Source organism: Oncorhynchus nerka, linkage group LG9a (genome assembly GCF_034236695.1).
Source record: "Oncorhynchus nerka isolate Pitt River linkage group LG9a, Oner_Uvic_2.0, whole genome shotgun sequence".
In the NCBI taxonomy this organism is placed as follows: Eukaryota; Metazoa; Chordata; class Actinopteri; order Salmoniformes; family Salmonidae; genus Oncorhynchus; species Oncorhynchus nerka.
In genome coordinates, this window is record NC_088404.1 from 25,612,704 (window position 1) to 25,628,726 (window position 16,023).

Sequence of the window (16,023 nt, forward strand, 5' to 3'; positions counted from 1 at the left end):
AAGTTTACATACACTCAGTTAGTATTTGGTAGCATTGCCTTTAAATTGTTGAACTTGGGTCAAATGTTTTGGGTAGCCTTCCACAAGCTTCCCACAATAAATTGGGTGAATTTTGACCCATTCCTCCTGACAGAGCTGGTGTAACTGAGTCAGGTTTGTAGGCCTCCTTGCTCGCACACGCTTTTTCAGTTCTGCTCACAAATGTTCTATGGGATTGAGGTCAGGGCTTTGTGATGGCCACTCCAATATCTTGACTTTGTTGTCCTTAAGCCATTTTGCCACGATTTTGGAAGTATGCTTGGGGTCTATTTGGAAGACCCATTTGCGACCCAGCTTTAACTTCCTGACTATTGTCTTGAGATGTTGCTTCAATATATCCACATCATTTTCCTGCCTCATGACGCCATCTATGTTGTGAAGTGCACCAGTCCCTCCTTCAGCAAAGCACCCCACAACATGATGCTGCCACCCCTGTGCTTCACGGTTGGGATGGTGTTCTTCGGTTTGCAAGCCTCCCCCTTTTTCCTCCAAACATAACAATGGTAAATATGGCCAAAAAGTTATATTTTTGTTTCATCAAACCAGAAGGCATTTCTCCAAAAAGTATGATTCTTTTCACAATGTGCATTTGCAAACCGTAGTCTGGCTTTTTATGATGGTTTTGGAGCAGTGTCTTCTTCCTTGTTGAGGGACCTTTCATGTTATGTCGATATTGGACTTTTACTGTGGATATAGATACTTTGTACTTGTTTCCTCCAGCATCCTCACAAGGTCCTTTGCTGCTGTTCTGGGATTGATTTGCACTTTTCGCACCAAAGTATGTTCATCTCTAGGAGACAGAATGTGTCTCCTTCCTGAGCGGTATGACGGCTGCGTGGTCCCATGGTGTTTATACTTGTGTACTATTGTTTGTACAGATGAACGTGGTACCTTCAGGCATTTGGAAATTGCTCCCAAGGATGAACCAGACTTGTAGAGTTCTACAAAAAAAATTCTGAGGTCTTGGCTAATTTCTTTTGATTTTCCCATGATGTCAAGCAAAGAGGCACTGAGTTTGAAGGTAGGCCTTGAAATACATCCACAGGTACACCTCCAATTTACTCAAATGATGTCAATCAGCCTATCAGAAGCTTCTAAAGCCATGACATCGTTTTCTGGAATTTCCAAGCTGTTTAAAGGCACAGTCAACTTAGTGTGTGTTAACTTCTGACCCACTGGAATTGTGATACAGTGAATTATAAGTGAAATAATCTATCTGTAAACAATTGTTGTAAAAATGACTTGTGTCATGCACGAAGTATATGTACCAACCGACTTGCGAAAACTATAGTTTGTTAACAAGAAATTTGTGGAGTGGTTGAAAAACGAATGACTCCAACCTAAGTGAATGTAAACTTCCGACTTCAACTGTAGTAACCAAAAAATTGCGTTAAACAAATGAAAATACATTTTTATATTTTATTTTCTTCAAAGTAGCCATCCTTTGCCTTGATGACAGCTTTGGCATTCTGTCAACCAGCTTCATGAGGAATGCTTTTCCAACAGTCTTGAAGGAGTTCCCACATATGCTGAGCACTTGTTGGCTGTGTTGTGACTTAACTTTCATTAATCTGATGACTGTTTTTTTATCTATTCAACTAACTATGTCGAATTGTTACCCGATTAAGTTAATCATGTTACAATTAACTCATTATGAATTGGGGCACAACGAGAGCAGTTATTTAAAGAGTTACCATCTCCCAAATTAAACTCTAAAGGTCTTTACCTATTATCTCCATAAAAAGTCAACGTATTAATCAAAGCCTCGTATCATATCATCATTCTGAACAGTCGTAACATCCTGCATCTGCAAAAACCTCAGCCTTACTTCTGATTCAGTACTACACAAATTGGTTTAATTATTTATTTACTAGCTAACTAAATGGTAACACAGGATAAACATACATACTTAATACATTTGAAACAGGTCCCTAGTGGACTGACACAATATGGCGGCTTGTTACAAAAGAGATGGAGAGGGAAGGGGGGCAGAGAGAGACAGAGACATAATAACTTGATACATTTAGAAACTACTCTCACAGTAATCATATACTTTGCACATGAACCGCCACCCGTTTGTAGTAAGAAATCATGAATATATTTGTGTAAATGTCTTGGTTCTTCGTGAATTTCTGTCAGAGCCAGGACTTCTTGGAAAGGGTGTTGGGCCTTTTTTGCGGTGCGCTTGTAAGGCACTGATTGTCCAAATGTGGTCCCCACCCGTTTTCTACTGTTGCTCTCCTCTGCCATCGCCCAGCATCAATCAATTAATCAATCAAATGTATTTATAAAGCCCTTCTTACATCAGCTGATGTCACAAAGTGCTGTTCAGAAATCCAGCCTAAACCCCCAAACAGCAAGCAATGCAGGTGTAGAAGCACCGGCGACTCGTTGGCATCCGGCGTCCCGTCATGTAGTCCTGAACAGAAATACAGAGCTCACTCTACTTCCACTCTCTCTGAAAGATGATTCTTTGAAGATCGATAGTGTGTCGATGGTTCTCAGTGGGGTGATGAGAGTAGCGTACTACGGTAATTCGAGAAGAGTAGTGGAATAGTCCCATTTAAATTAGCTTTTCGAGATACTTTACTTTGGACAGCTAATCAGCCGTACCAGTGATTGTCTGGAAGGTGACGTTAACGTCTCTACCTTGTGTTGAGATTGAGTTCAAACCACTTTGGACGTGAGATGCAGATTTCATACAAAACATAGAGGATGGACACTTCACAGATATAGTGTGCATACTTTTGAAGTTACAGTATTTCCTTTATAACATTTTTAATGACGTCAAAAAATAACAACCAAACGACAAATATTGTTACAGTACTCGCTTTAACATGTCTTCACTATTATTCTACAATGTAGAAAATAGTCCAAATAAAGAAAAACCCTTCAATGTATATGTGTGTCCAAACCTTTGGACAGATAGATAGATAATAAACAGTATCAGTAGAGTATGTGATGAATTTTTTTTAAATGCAGAGTGTCTGGGTAGCTATTTGCTTAACTATGTAACTAACTATTTAGCAGTCTTATGGCTTGGGGGTAGAAGATGGTCAGGGTCCTGTTGGTTTCATACTTGGTGAATTGGTACCACTTGCAGTGCGATAGGAGACACAACAGTCTTTGACTTGGGTGGCTGGAGTCTTTGACAAGTTTTAGGGCCTTCCTCTGACACCTTGCCTGACCACTCTGCCTGCCCCTGACCCTGAGCCTGCATACCGTCCGGTACTGTTGCCCCACCTCTGGTTTACTGACCCCTGCCTCCCTTGACCTGTCTATCACCTGCCACTGTTGAAATATTAAACTATTGTTTACTCAACGTGGTCTGCCTTCTTACCTTCATACCTGAAAACAGCTCAGCTTTAAACACCATAGTGCCCTCCAAGCTCATCACTAAGCTAAGGACCTTGTGACTGAACACCTCCCTCTGTAACTGGATCCTGGAATCCTTGGCCTCAACACGGGGGCCCCTCAGGGGTGTGTGCTTAGTCCCCTCCTGTACTATTTAATGAAGCTGCCAGTTGAGGACTTGTGAGGCGTCTGTTTCTCAAGCTAGACACTCTAATGTACTTATCCTCTTGCTCAGTTGTGCACCGAGGCCTCCCACTCCTCTTTCTATTCTGGTTAGACTCAGTTTGCGCTATTCTGTGAAGGGAATAGCTGTACGAGATCTTCAGTTTCTTGGCAATTTCTCGCATGGAATAGCCTTCATTTCTCAGAACAAGAATAGACTGACGAGTTTCGGAAGAAAGTTCTTTGTTTCTGGCCGTTTTGAGCCTGTAATCAAATTCACAAATGCTGATGCTCCAGATACTCAACTAGTCAAAAGAAGATCAGTTTTATTGCTTCTTTAATCAGAACAATAGTTTTCAGCTGTGCTAGCGTAATTGCAAAAGGGTTTTCTAATGACCAATTAGCCCTTTAAAATGATCAACTTGGATTAGCTAACACAACGTGTCATTGGAACACAGGAGTGATGGTTGCTGATAATGAGCATCTGTACACTTAGGTCGATATTCCATAAAAAATCTGACATTTCCAGCTACAATAGTCATTTACAACATTAACATTAACTATACTGTATTTCAGATCAATTTGATGTTATTTTAATGGACAAAAAATGTGCTTTTCTTAAAAAAAAAACAATGACATTTCTGAGTGACCTCAATCTTTTGAACGGTAGTGTAGGTGTTATTTTTGTCCAGGTGGGAGAGGGCAGTGTGGAGTGCAATAGAGATTGCATCATCTGTGGATCTGTTGGGGTGGTATGCGATTTGGAGTGGGTCCAGGGTCTTTAGGATTATGGTGTTGATGTGAGCCATGACCAGCCTTTCAAAGCATTTCATAACTAAAGATGTTAGTGCTATGGGGATTGTCATTTAGATAGGTTACCTTGGCGTTCTTGGGCACAGGGACTATGGTGGTCTGCTTGAAACATGTAGATATTACAGACTGGATCAGGTAGTGATTGAAAATGTCAGTGAAGACATTTGCCAGCTGGTCACCGCATGCTCTGAGTATGTGTCCTGGTAATCCGTCTTGTGAATGTTAACCTGTTTAAAGGTCTTACTCACATCAGCTACGGAGAGCGTGATCACACAGTCATCTGGAAAAGCTAGTGTTCTCATGCATGGTTCAGTGTTGCTTGCCTTGAAGCGAGCATAGAAGGCATTTCGCTTGTCTGGTAGGCTTGTGTCACTGGGCAGCTCAAGGCTGGGTTTTCCTTTGCAATCTGTGAAAGTTTGTAAACCCTGCCACATTCAACGAGCGTCAGACCCAGGCGTAGTAGGATTCGATCTGTTTTATGGTTCGTCTGAGGGTGTAGCGGGATTTCTTATACGTGTCCGGATTAGTGTCCCGCTCTTTGAAAGTGTCAGCTCTAGCATTTAGCTCAGTGTGGATGTTGCCTGCAATCCATTGCTTCTGGTTAGGATATGTACGTACAATCACCGTGGGGAAGACGTTGTCAATGTACTTATTAATGAAGCCAGTGACTGATGTGGTAAACTCCTCAATTCCATCGGATGAATCTGAAACATATTCCAGTTTGTACTAGCTAAACAGTCATGTAGCTTAGCATCCGCTTCATCTGACCACTTCTGTCTTGGGCTCGTCACTGGTACTTCCTGTTTGAGTTGTTGCTTGTAAGCAGGAATCAGGGGTATAGAGTTATGGTCAGATTTGCCAAATGGAGGGCGAGAGAGAGCTTTTTATGCGTTTTTGTGTGTGGAGTGAAGGTGATCTAGAGTTTTTAGCCTCTAGTTGCACAGATGACATGATGGTAGGAGTGTGTTCACTAGGAGTGCGTTCACTAGGAGTGCGTTCACTAGGAGTGCGTCCACTAGGAGTGTGTTCACTAGGAGTGCGTCCACTAGGAGTGTGTTCACTGGGAGTGTGTTCACTAGGAGTGTGTTCGCTAGGAGTGTGTTCATTAGGAGTGCGTTCACTAGGAGTGCGTTCACTGGGAGTGCGTTCACTAGGAGTGCGTTCACTAGGAGTGCGTTCACTAGGAGTGCGTTCACTAGGAGTGTGTTCATTAGGAGTGCGTTCACTAGGAGTGCGTTCACTGGGAGTGCGTTCACTAGGAGTGCGTTCACTAGGAGTGCGTTCACTAGGAGTGCGTTCACTAGGAGTGCGTTCACTAGGAGTGCGTTCACTAGGAGTGCGTTCATTAGGAGTGCGTTCACTAGGAGTGTGTTCACTAGGAGTGTGTTCATTAGGAGTGCGTCCACTAGGAGTGTGTTCACTAGGAGTGTGTTCACTAGGAGTGTGTTCATTAGGAGTGCGTCCACTAGGAGTGTGTTCACTAGGAGTGTGTTCATTAGGAGTGCGTTCACTCGATGAGCATGTTTTTGTTTGCGCCATCTTTTTCACTTCCAAGTCTCTGGGATTAGGACCTGGTCAGTATGTCCTGCGCTGCCGACTCGTTGAAGTAGAAATCTTCCTCCAAATCGAGGTTAGTGAATGCTGTTCTGATGTCGAGAAGCTCTTTTCGGTCATAGGAAATGATGGCAGAAACATTAAGTGCAAAAAAAACACAAAATTGGTCAGGAGCCTGTAAAACTGCAGCTATCCAGCTATCCAGCAGCATTATTTTTTGTAAGAACAGTGGTTCTTACAGCTAGATCATAGCTGTAGACATTGAAGTGCTATTGACTGCAAAGATAGCACCAAAGAATAGCATCTTCAACATTTGAGAAAGCCCTCTATGGATCGGCTCACATCTTCTAAAAGGCTGTCACTTCTGGTGAGGTGATTCTACATGCACATGTGTGAAATAAAGTCGTGTTAACAGCTGAACACTTGAAGCACTAAATTGCATTTCCAGTCCTAATTTGGCTCATTAAGCCTTCCGGCTTGTTGGTTTAGTAATGATGTTCCACAGGGGAAATTCAATTGTGAGGAGGGAGAGACGTTGATCCCACAAGTGACTCATAGGAAATGTGTTATTGAAAAGAACTTGTAGTTGATAAGAATGTTGTTTTCGACTGGCGTTGCGTTCGTAGAGGACAAGAATGAAAATAGATGACATTAGGTGACCTGGTGGTGATGATGTTCTGTTAAACTTCAGTTCTTTTGAAGATTATTCCACTGCAGGGTCAAGTAAGGCGATACGGTCTGGTACTGGTGTCCCGGCAAAATAAATAGTGGGGGTATGCCTTACCGGGAAACATGAGCCCATCATAATAATTAAAACAAAATGTCAAGAAACCTGTCAGTTATTACACCACTTTCTATCATTACCAAATGTCAGAGTTATGGAAAATCAGCGAATGGGCTTGAAAATGGGTGGTAAACTATAGCCCATTCTCTAAAATGTAATGTGGTTAGACTAGAATACAGACATGGTGTTTTGTTTAACAGAGGTCTCTTTCCTTTCACCACTGTTTGTTTCTACTTTCACCACTGTTTGTTTCTACTTTCACCACTGTTTGTTTCTACTTTCACCACTGTTTGTTTCTACTTTCACCACTGTTTGTTTCTACTTTCACCACTGTTTGTTTCTACTTTCACCACTGCTCTACTGGTATGACAAACACTCAGAAGGTGATCAATATTATATTTCCTCATGACAAGGAAAAATGTATGTATTGTTTTTGGACTTCACACAGTGCCAAGAGTAAGCATTACTTTACAGCACCATGTACAAATTACGAGCTCAGTCACACTCAAAGTGACAAACCACAACTAACAATCTATCTTTAACTGTTTTATGACAACATTGTTTTATTCTATTTCGTGTAAAACCCCAGGTGAATGGGTGCAAGTGTAATTCCACCCTGTTGGGGTGGACAATGCCAAGGTTGTGGTCACTGGGATGTCCTGCCTCATGTCTGAGTGTAGGTTTGAGGTTAGATTGTCCCTCGTTGGTTCACCCTTCGGATAGGGTTCCCTGTCAGCTTTCATCTGTATAATGGCAGAGGGAACCAGAGCTAAGCAATGTTAATGCATTTCATTGTACTCATCAACCTGCGCTTGAATGTCTAATTACCTGTTAGAACTATGAGTTACACTGTTGAAATGGGTTAATGTTAATGGTTTGAGCACCACTTGGGCATATGTCAAGGCAAAGGGCAGATTGTATAGATCAACCAAAAATCCAATGCCATCATTTCATTAAAGGTGTAATTTATGGGTGACCGTGTACCTGTATCGTGTCATAGTATTTGTAGGGCAAGTCTATCAGGTTTATTCCAATATTTCTATTGAGCTAATCAGTTTCAAGGACACTCCACCTTTACAGTACATAATATCAATAGTATTTCATCATATGAACATAGACTGAGGTCACTATGGGTAATTGTGTTGATCACTGCCTTCAGGCTTCTTCAGACGGAGCATGACCAAGAAAGCTGTGTACAAGTGCAAGAATGGAGGGACCTGTGAGATGGACATGTACATGCGGAGGAAGTGCCAGGAGTGTCGTCTCCGGAAGTGCAAAGAGATGGGCATGCTGGCAGAGTGTGAGTATCAGCCCCCGCCAACAGCTGTTCTCCTTGATGCTGTACCTATGATGCCACTCTTAATGGACAGACTGTGAAGTACTGGTATAATGAATAAGGAAAGGGACTAATAGTCCAAACAAACCATAAAACATCCATTAATGAAAAAGGTACAGTACATTTGACAAGAAAGTCAATGACATGCTTATTCACTCTTGATGGTCTTTACTCCAGAATCCATGTAGATGCAGCAGTAGCAGAGTGTGGGTAAAATCACTGAGGAAGCCAAGCCAAGCCAGTAAAAAAAATCCATATTACAACCTGTTGTGATAATTGCGTTGTTTGCTCTATAACCCATTCATTCATTCGCCACCATGATAAATTAAGGCCATGACAACAAAAAGACAAGTCACACAATGGCTGTAACGCTCGTCGGAAAAAGTGGACCAAGGTGCAGCGTGGTGTGTGTTCATGATTCTTTATTAAATCCGAACACCAAACAAAACAACAAAAGAACAACGAATGTCACGTTCCGTAGGCTACGCAGAGCCAACAAAAAACAACATCCAACAACAGGCTGCCCAAGTATGATTCCCAATCAGAGACAACGATAGACAGCTGTCCCTGATTGAGAACCATACCCGACCAAAACATAGAAACACAAAACCTAGAAATAAAGAACATAGAATGCCCTCCCAAATCACACCCTGACCAAACCAAATAGAGACATAAAAAGGCTCTCTAAGGTCAGGGCGTGACAGTGGCAGAATAAATTAAACTACACATACGTTTGTTTCATCACAGAACCGGAGAGCAACATCTGTCTGGTGTAGTCCACAAAGCAAATATTTCATGCAAGTTAATGTTTTCGACAGTTTATTGAACAACTACTGATTTAGAAACAACTACTGATTTAGAAACAAGGAGTTACCACAAGTCAGCACAAAGAGAACAGGAGCACTGCCTATTTCAGCACCATTTCTTCTTAGACATTGCCACGTAAATGCTGGGAGTCAGGAAGCAGGTGCAGAAGGTGAGTATAATAATGAAGAACAAAACATGAGAAGTATACAGACTGTGAATGAAAACAAACCAATACTGCCTGATGACTGAGGCTACTGAGGGCTAAATAAAAGGAAGTTAATGAAGTCCAGGTGTGCGTAATGATGGGAAGCAGGTGTGCGTAATGATGGTTGCCAGGATCGGTGGTTAGTAGATTGGCGACTTCGAGCGCTGGAGAGGGGGAGCCGGAGTAGGCGTGACAGACATTTAAATATCATCAAATCAACAAGGCTATATATGCTTAGATTAATACACTGAAAACAAACTTAAAGATACCAAAAACAATTTAGTCCAATCAATGCTGCTAAATATCATGTGGCTGTCAATGGTACTGATTTCTGTGTGCATGTGCGTGGGCGTGCAAGTAAAACACTTATAGACTAGATGAACACCAATGCCACCCTCCTCTCTTTCATGTTGGCAAAACGGTCTATGACTCTGTCATACAGTATGCTTTTAGTTTTTGTTGTCATAGGCTACCTAGCAAAAATTCTTGCTAGCCTAAGATCCTCACATGGGCAACAATGAACCAGCTAAGTTAGCTAGCTACACTACGTGACCAAAAGTATGTGGTCACCTGCTTGTCGAACATCTCATTCCAAAATCATGGGCATTTATATGTAGTTGGCACCCTCTTTGCTGCTATAACAGCCTCCCCTCTTCTGGGAAGGCTTTGCACTAGATGTTGGAACATTGCTGTGGGGACTTGCTTCCATTGAGCCACAAGAGCATTAGTGAGGTCTAGCACTGATGTTGGGTGATTAGGCCTGGCTCGCAGTCGGCGTTCCAATTCAACCCAAGGTGTTCGATGGGGTTGAGGTCAGGGCTCTGTGCAGGCCAGTCAAGTTCTTCCACACTGATCTTGACAAACCATTTCTGTATGGACCTTGCTTTGTGCACGAGGGCATTGTCATGCTAAAACAGGAAAGGGCCTTCCCCAAACTGTTGCCACAAAGTTGGAAGCACAGAATCGTCTAGAATGTCATTGTATGCTGTAGCGTTAAGATTTCCCTTCACTGGAACAAAGGGGCCTAGCCCGAACCATAAAAAACAGCCCCAGACCATTATTCCTCCTCCACCAAACTTTACAGTTGGCACTATGCATTGGTGCAGATAGCGTTCTCCTTGCATGCGCCAAACCCAGATCCATCCGTCGGACTGCCAGATGGTGAAGCGTGATTAATCACTCCAGAGAACCATTTCCACTACTCCCAAGTCCAACTGTGGCAAGCTTTACACCACACCGGCCGACGCTTGGCATTGTGCATGGTGATCTTTGGCTTGTGTGCGGCTGCTCGGCCATGGAAACCTATTTCATGAAGCTCCCGATGAACAGTTCTTGTGCTGACATTGCTTCCAGAGGCAGTTTGGAACTCGGTAGTGAGTGAGCTCAACGCTGATTGGCTAATTATTTTATTAAAAATTATCAAGTGAGGCCAAATGCTTGCTGGCATCAATCAATCACATGCTCCAGCTGCAACATATCATACTGTTTTGGTGCAGACAGCATCAGATACATGGGCTACACATACTGAAACAGAGGGGCACTGTTTCCCTCGCTCAGACTATTTCTCCGGTGGGATTCAGCTACTTGCAAATTGACGGAAAATTATAAAAACACAGAGACAGAGAGAGAGAGACGGAAGTTATTATTTAAAAGCCGGGCTTCCCTTGGCATCTGTGAATACATGCCACTGAGTTGCAGATGCATGGATATCCTACACTCTTAGAAAAAAAGGTTACAGAAGGGTTCTTCGGCTGTCCCCATAGGATAACCCTTTTTGGTTCCAGGTAGAACCCTCTGTGGAAAGGGTTTGATATGGAACCCAAAAGGCTTCTACCTGGAACCAAAAAGTGCTCTTCAAAGGGTTCTCCTATGGGGACAGCCGAATAACTCTTTGAAGTTGTAGATAGAAAACGATTTAAGAGTGTACCGTATTGCTATTTCTTAAGTGCAACAGAATATCTTGCTAACATCAGGAAATGAATTTGGTGATAACACCATCACTTGGATATACTACTATCTGCATTTATTACTTGAGAGACTATATTGTAGATTTTATTAACTCATGGTACTCGTTACTTGATGCACATACTATACGGTATTACCTGCGCGTACAAAAATGCATATTCAAACCCTTTGTTTTAATTCAACTGAAGCATGGACATATCTAAGGGCACCTCCTTTAAGAATAAGTGCACCTGCTCTTTCCCGCTAGAGCATGGTTCCCCAACTGGCAGACCGCGGGCCGAATTTATTGGACCCCTCAAATTAAAAAATACTAATAATTGGGATGGACATAAAAGACTGTAAAAACACCAGCAAATCAGCTCCAAGTGATTATAATTTTGGAAACCTGTTCCAAAGTATTCCCACGCATAATTAAGAGATATAGAGAGATATATGTCACATTAGCGCACGTTAGCTCAACTGTCCCACGGGTGGGACACTGATCCTATAGAGAATATAGAGAGATATATGTGATCGTAAATGCAAATTTAAGGTTTGAAATTATTATGTTTTAGTCAAATATTATATCTCTTTGGGCTACTTGCGGTCAATTTGCAGTCTACTAATTATTTGTAATTATTTTTAATTATCTTGGATTTCATCAATATTATTGCATTTTACCATTAATATATCCATTTACTTTTTATCAGTTTAGGATCAACATGATTAAAACAGAGTTATCTCACTCTCGGTATTTGATTCTGATTGACATGTCTAGCTGCGATTGACATGTGTCTTGCTCTGATGGACATGTCTATCTGTGAGCCTGACCCCCTGACTATCTCTTCATAAGACTGTGTGATAGTATCATACTGTTCTTTCAATGCACTGGAGGCAGTCTCAGATCAAGCAGAGAACTGTCTTTGTAGATTCTGACACGACTGCTTTGAATTCCACCAAGGGAAAGTGTGTCATACCTCTCACAATTGAAAGGTCTCACCATTGTTGCTCTTAAAGGAAAGACTGTGGAAAGGGAAAGGGAAGGGGGATACCTAGTCAGTTGTACAACTGAATGTCTTCAACTGAAATGTGTCTTCCACATTTAACCCAACCCCTCTGAATCAGAGAGGTGCGGGGGGCTGCCTTAATTGATATCCACGTCTTCGGCGCCCGGGTTGAAAGGTTGAAAGATAGGAGGGAGGGAGAGAGAGAGAGGGAGGGAGAGAGGGAGGGAGAGAGAGGTGGGGAGTCAGGAGAGCAGGAGGAAGGAGTTGGGCTCATGTTGCTCATAAATGTTGTAGGAAGTTGGGATGAATATTGCAGGTAGCAGGTATTCAACAGCCCTGTCTGTTGGCGCTACAGTGCTCCCTCCGATGACTCCCAAAGCTTTTTGTTAGGCAGGCCTGGATGGCTATCATGGCCTGATCTCGCAGTCTCCTTTGGTCTCAATGTTAAAAGAGCCAATTCTGAAGGTCTTCATTCAAAGGAAACACTGATCATAGATTTTTCTCTGGTTTGTCAGAACTTTGCTGAAAGGAGTAACATTGACATACTCCCTACATTAAATGCAGGGGTTGTATCATTTATAATAATATCACACTGATAGAATTTGTTATAAAGGAGAAATCCCCTGTCATCGAAAATAATTCCCCAATTATCTGAACTTTACATCTGTGCTAACCGCTTACCTTAGGTGAAAATCATTGTTCAAAACGTTCTCAGTAACCTTCTCAAACCCATAGCTATACTATGGAGCCACTTGAATAAAATATCAAACTACAGTGGCTACAGTGCATTCACAAAGATAATAATTATTGAAGAAGTAAGGGTGAAATTCTCTTTCAGCACTTTGTGTTTGAACCCGTCATCAACGCCCACAGGTCTGCTGACAGAGATCCAGTGTAAATCTAAAAGGCTGAGGAAAAACCCCAAGGTCTCACCAGGACAGTCCACCGGGGACGAGACAGAGGGGGGAGACAACGGAGACACCAAACAGGTCACCTCCACCACCAAACTGTCAAAGGTAAACTCTCCCCCTGTTACTCTTTAGAATGTTTTTTGGCTCTTCAAAATGGGAGATATGTCAGTGATTCCCAATTGAGGAATCTAAATACTATCAACAACATTATTTTAGATGTTTATAGACTCAGCAAAACTAACTTTTTCCTGAAATACCTTTCTTTGTAAGAAAAAATAAGTTATTATTCATTTTTTTATTTGATTGTCTACTTCTCGTTATCTAAATATAAATGCCCTACACTGATTACTGCATATGGGAATTACATGAACATGAGGGGGAAAAAAGGTGCCTCAGCTGCAGTTGTCTCTGATCCCCAAAAGCCCCGTGTTTAAGTAAACCATGAATATTTAAACATGTCTAAAGTCCTTGCCACCAAGGGATTGTATTACTCACAGCTAAGACTGCCACTTTACAAAGTATGACCCATAAATAGCCCTAGTGTTACACCGAAGAGATTCAAAACGGAGAGCTAATGGTTTTATTTCAGGAGAATCTTGAACTCAGTCAAGAGCAGCAGGCTCTCTTGAGCTTCATTGTAGAAGCTTATCAGAAACATCGAATTCCTCAAGACATGGCCAAAAAACTGGTACGTGATATCTCCTACAATTCTAGCAAATTCTGTCCCGCTGGGCACAGATGTCAATCCAATGTCTATTCCATGTTGATTCAACATAATATCAGTGAAATGATGTGGAAACAACGTTGTTTTTCACCAAGACATAGTGTATGCTTTTACAACTCAGACATATTCATAGTTCATGGAAGACAGTAAGATACCCTTGTAACATATCCCAGAATAGATATGAGTTACACCACATGCTCTCTATCCAAGTAGAGGTCCGACAGTTTTTGTCCCTCAAGTCGTAGATGAAGTGACATAAAACTCCTTATCAGCCAGCAGTGTCACTCCACACACATTCTGTAATCATCTCCCGTTTGTGTGCCCTTGTTGTTTCTCCAGCTACAAGAGCAGTTCAATGCAGAAGAGAACTTCCTTCTTTTGACCGAGATGGCCACCAGTCATGTTCAAGTGCTGGTGGAGTTTACCAAAAACATTCCAGGTCTGGACATCTATTAGGCTACGATGATCATGCCTATATTATCAATACATAAAAGGTTGATATGAATAGATTACTCCCATGGATTATCAGTCAACATCGATTATCAGTCAACCTCTGGCCTTTTGTACCTCGGTACTCCAGACTTATAGTCTAATCGGCTCCTTGGCATCATCATAGCAACAAATAGCTTGTATGACTTAACGTAATAGGATCGAGCGGGTGTTGACATCGGTCATCATTGTAATTCCAGACTGTATTTTTTCTTATTTTTAACTTACCTTTATTTGATCAGGGAAGACATATGAGACCTAGTTCTCTTTTTCAAATGTGCCCTGCACAATACAACACAAAAATACACATTTTAAACTAAATATACATATATAAAAAATATATATACATATACACATTAAAATACCAAAACACAGTCATGGGAAGCACAAATAAAACATCACAAATCACCCAGAAAAACAGTTACATTCCTCCACAAATAAGTCCCCAATCAATACTTTAAACTGCCTGAACGGCATCACAACATTAAGTTGAAATGTATTTAGAATGCTGTTCCATCAATACGGTGCATTAAATAAAAGCAGAGTTACCTAGCTCGGTGGAGACCCTGGGAACCTGAAGAGTTAACCAATCCTGTGAACGGGTTTACCTAGCTCGGTGGAGACCCTGGGAACCTGAAGAGTTAACCAATCCTGTGAACGGGTTTACCTAGCTCGGTGGAGACCCTGGGAACCTGAAGAGTTAACCAATCCTGTGAACGGGTTTACCTAGCTCGGTGGAGACCCTGGGAACCTGAAGAGTTAACCAATCCTGTGAACGGGTTTACCTAGCTTTACGGTGGAGACCCTGGGAACCTGAAGAGTTAACCAATCCTGTGAACGGGTTTACCTAGCTCGGTGGAGACCCTGGGAACCTGAAGAGTTAACCAATCCCGTGAACGGGTTTACCTAGCTCGGTGGAGACCCTGGGAACCTGAAGAGTTAACCAATCCGGTGAACGGGTTAGGCAACTCAGGTGTCTATACTTCAACAGCAAAGTTAGATAAGACAGAAGTTTATGAAGTAGGGCCTTGTAAATGAAAAGGGAGTAATGTAGAGATCTACGATGGGTCTTTAGCGAAGTCCAGCCAACCTTCTGACACAGGATGCAGTGATGAGTATCAAAACTGTCAACTGTAACAAAACAAAGGTCACTATGGTAGATAGCATCCAAAGGTTTAAGAGTAGCAGCAGCTGCACTTTGACAAATAATATCATCATCATCAAGAACAGATAAAAAGATTGACTGAATAATCTGTTTCCTACTGCTTAGAGAAAGGCACGATCTGTTTCTGTAGAAAAAGCCAACTTTAAATGATAGCATCTTAACGAGCTCATCTATATGTTTTTTAAAGGTCAAATTCATATCAATCCAAATGCCTAAGTATTTATATGCGGGAACACGTTCAATTGGAGAACCATCTAATGTAATTCATCTGAAACATTCTTACGGGAGTTTAGAAACAACATGTAGTTCCTTTTGTCCGTATTAAGTTTTCAATCAGCAAGGGATTCCTGCATAGCTATAAAATCTGACTGTAGTTTTGACACAGCCAGATCAACAGCCGGGGCAATAGCGTACAAAATAGTATCAGCCGCAGATAGATGAAGTTTACCATTTTTAACAGATAGACCAATGGTGTTTATATAAATAGTGAAGAGAACAGGTCCCAAAAGCGACCCCTGTGGTACACCTTACATCAAGAAATTACTTACATCAAGAAATTCAGACTTAACCCCATCAATCATGATGGCTTGAGTTCTTTCACTAAGATAATCATTAAACCATGAACAGGAGTCAGACCTCAGGCCTATCGAGGACAACTTATTCAATAAAAAACATGATCAACAGTATCAAAAGCTTTTGACAGGTCCACAAACAAAGCAGCATTTCATT

The 16,023-nt window shown here is 41.7% G+C and overlaps 1 protein-coding gene across 5 annotated transcripts in view; it reads left to right on the forward strand.

The window, feature by feature from the left end:
- The window catches only part of LOC115134108 (bile acid receptor-like), a 32,196-nt gene that overhangs the window by 12,779 nt on the left and 3,394 nt on the right, over positions 1 to 16,023 (forward strand). For 3 of the 5 annotated variants that reach the window (XM_029667759.2, XM_029667762.2, XM_029667763.2), the window contains 4 exons: positions 7,866 to 8,006; positions 12,879 to 13,021; positions 13,506 to 13,604; positions 13,980 to 14,079. In XM_029667759.2, coding sequence (XP_029523619.2) covers positions 7,866 to 8,006; positions 12,879 to 13,021; positions 13,506 to 13,604; positions 13,980 to 14,079 — 483 coding nt within the window. The remainder of the gene's footprint in view (positions 1 to 7,865; positions 8,007 to 12,878; positions 13,022 to 13,505; positions 13,605 to 13,979; positions 14,080 to 16,023) is intronic. The other 2 variants (XM_029667760.2, XM_029667761.2) reach the window with 2 other exon arrangements.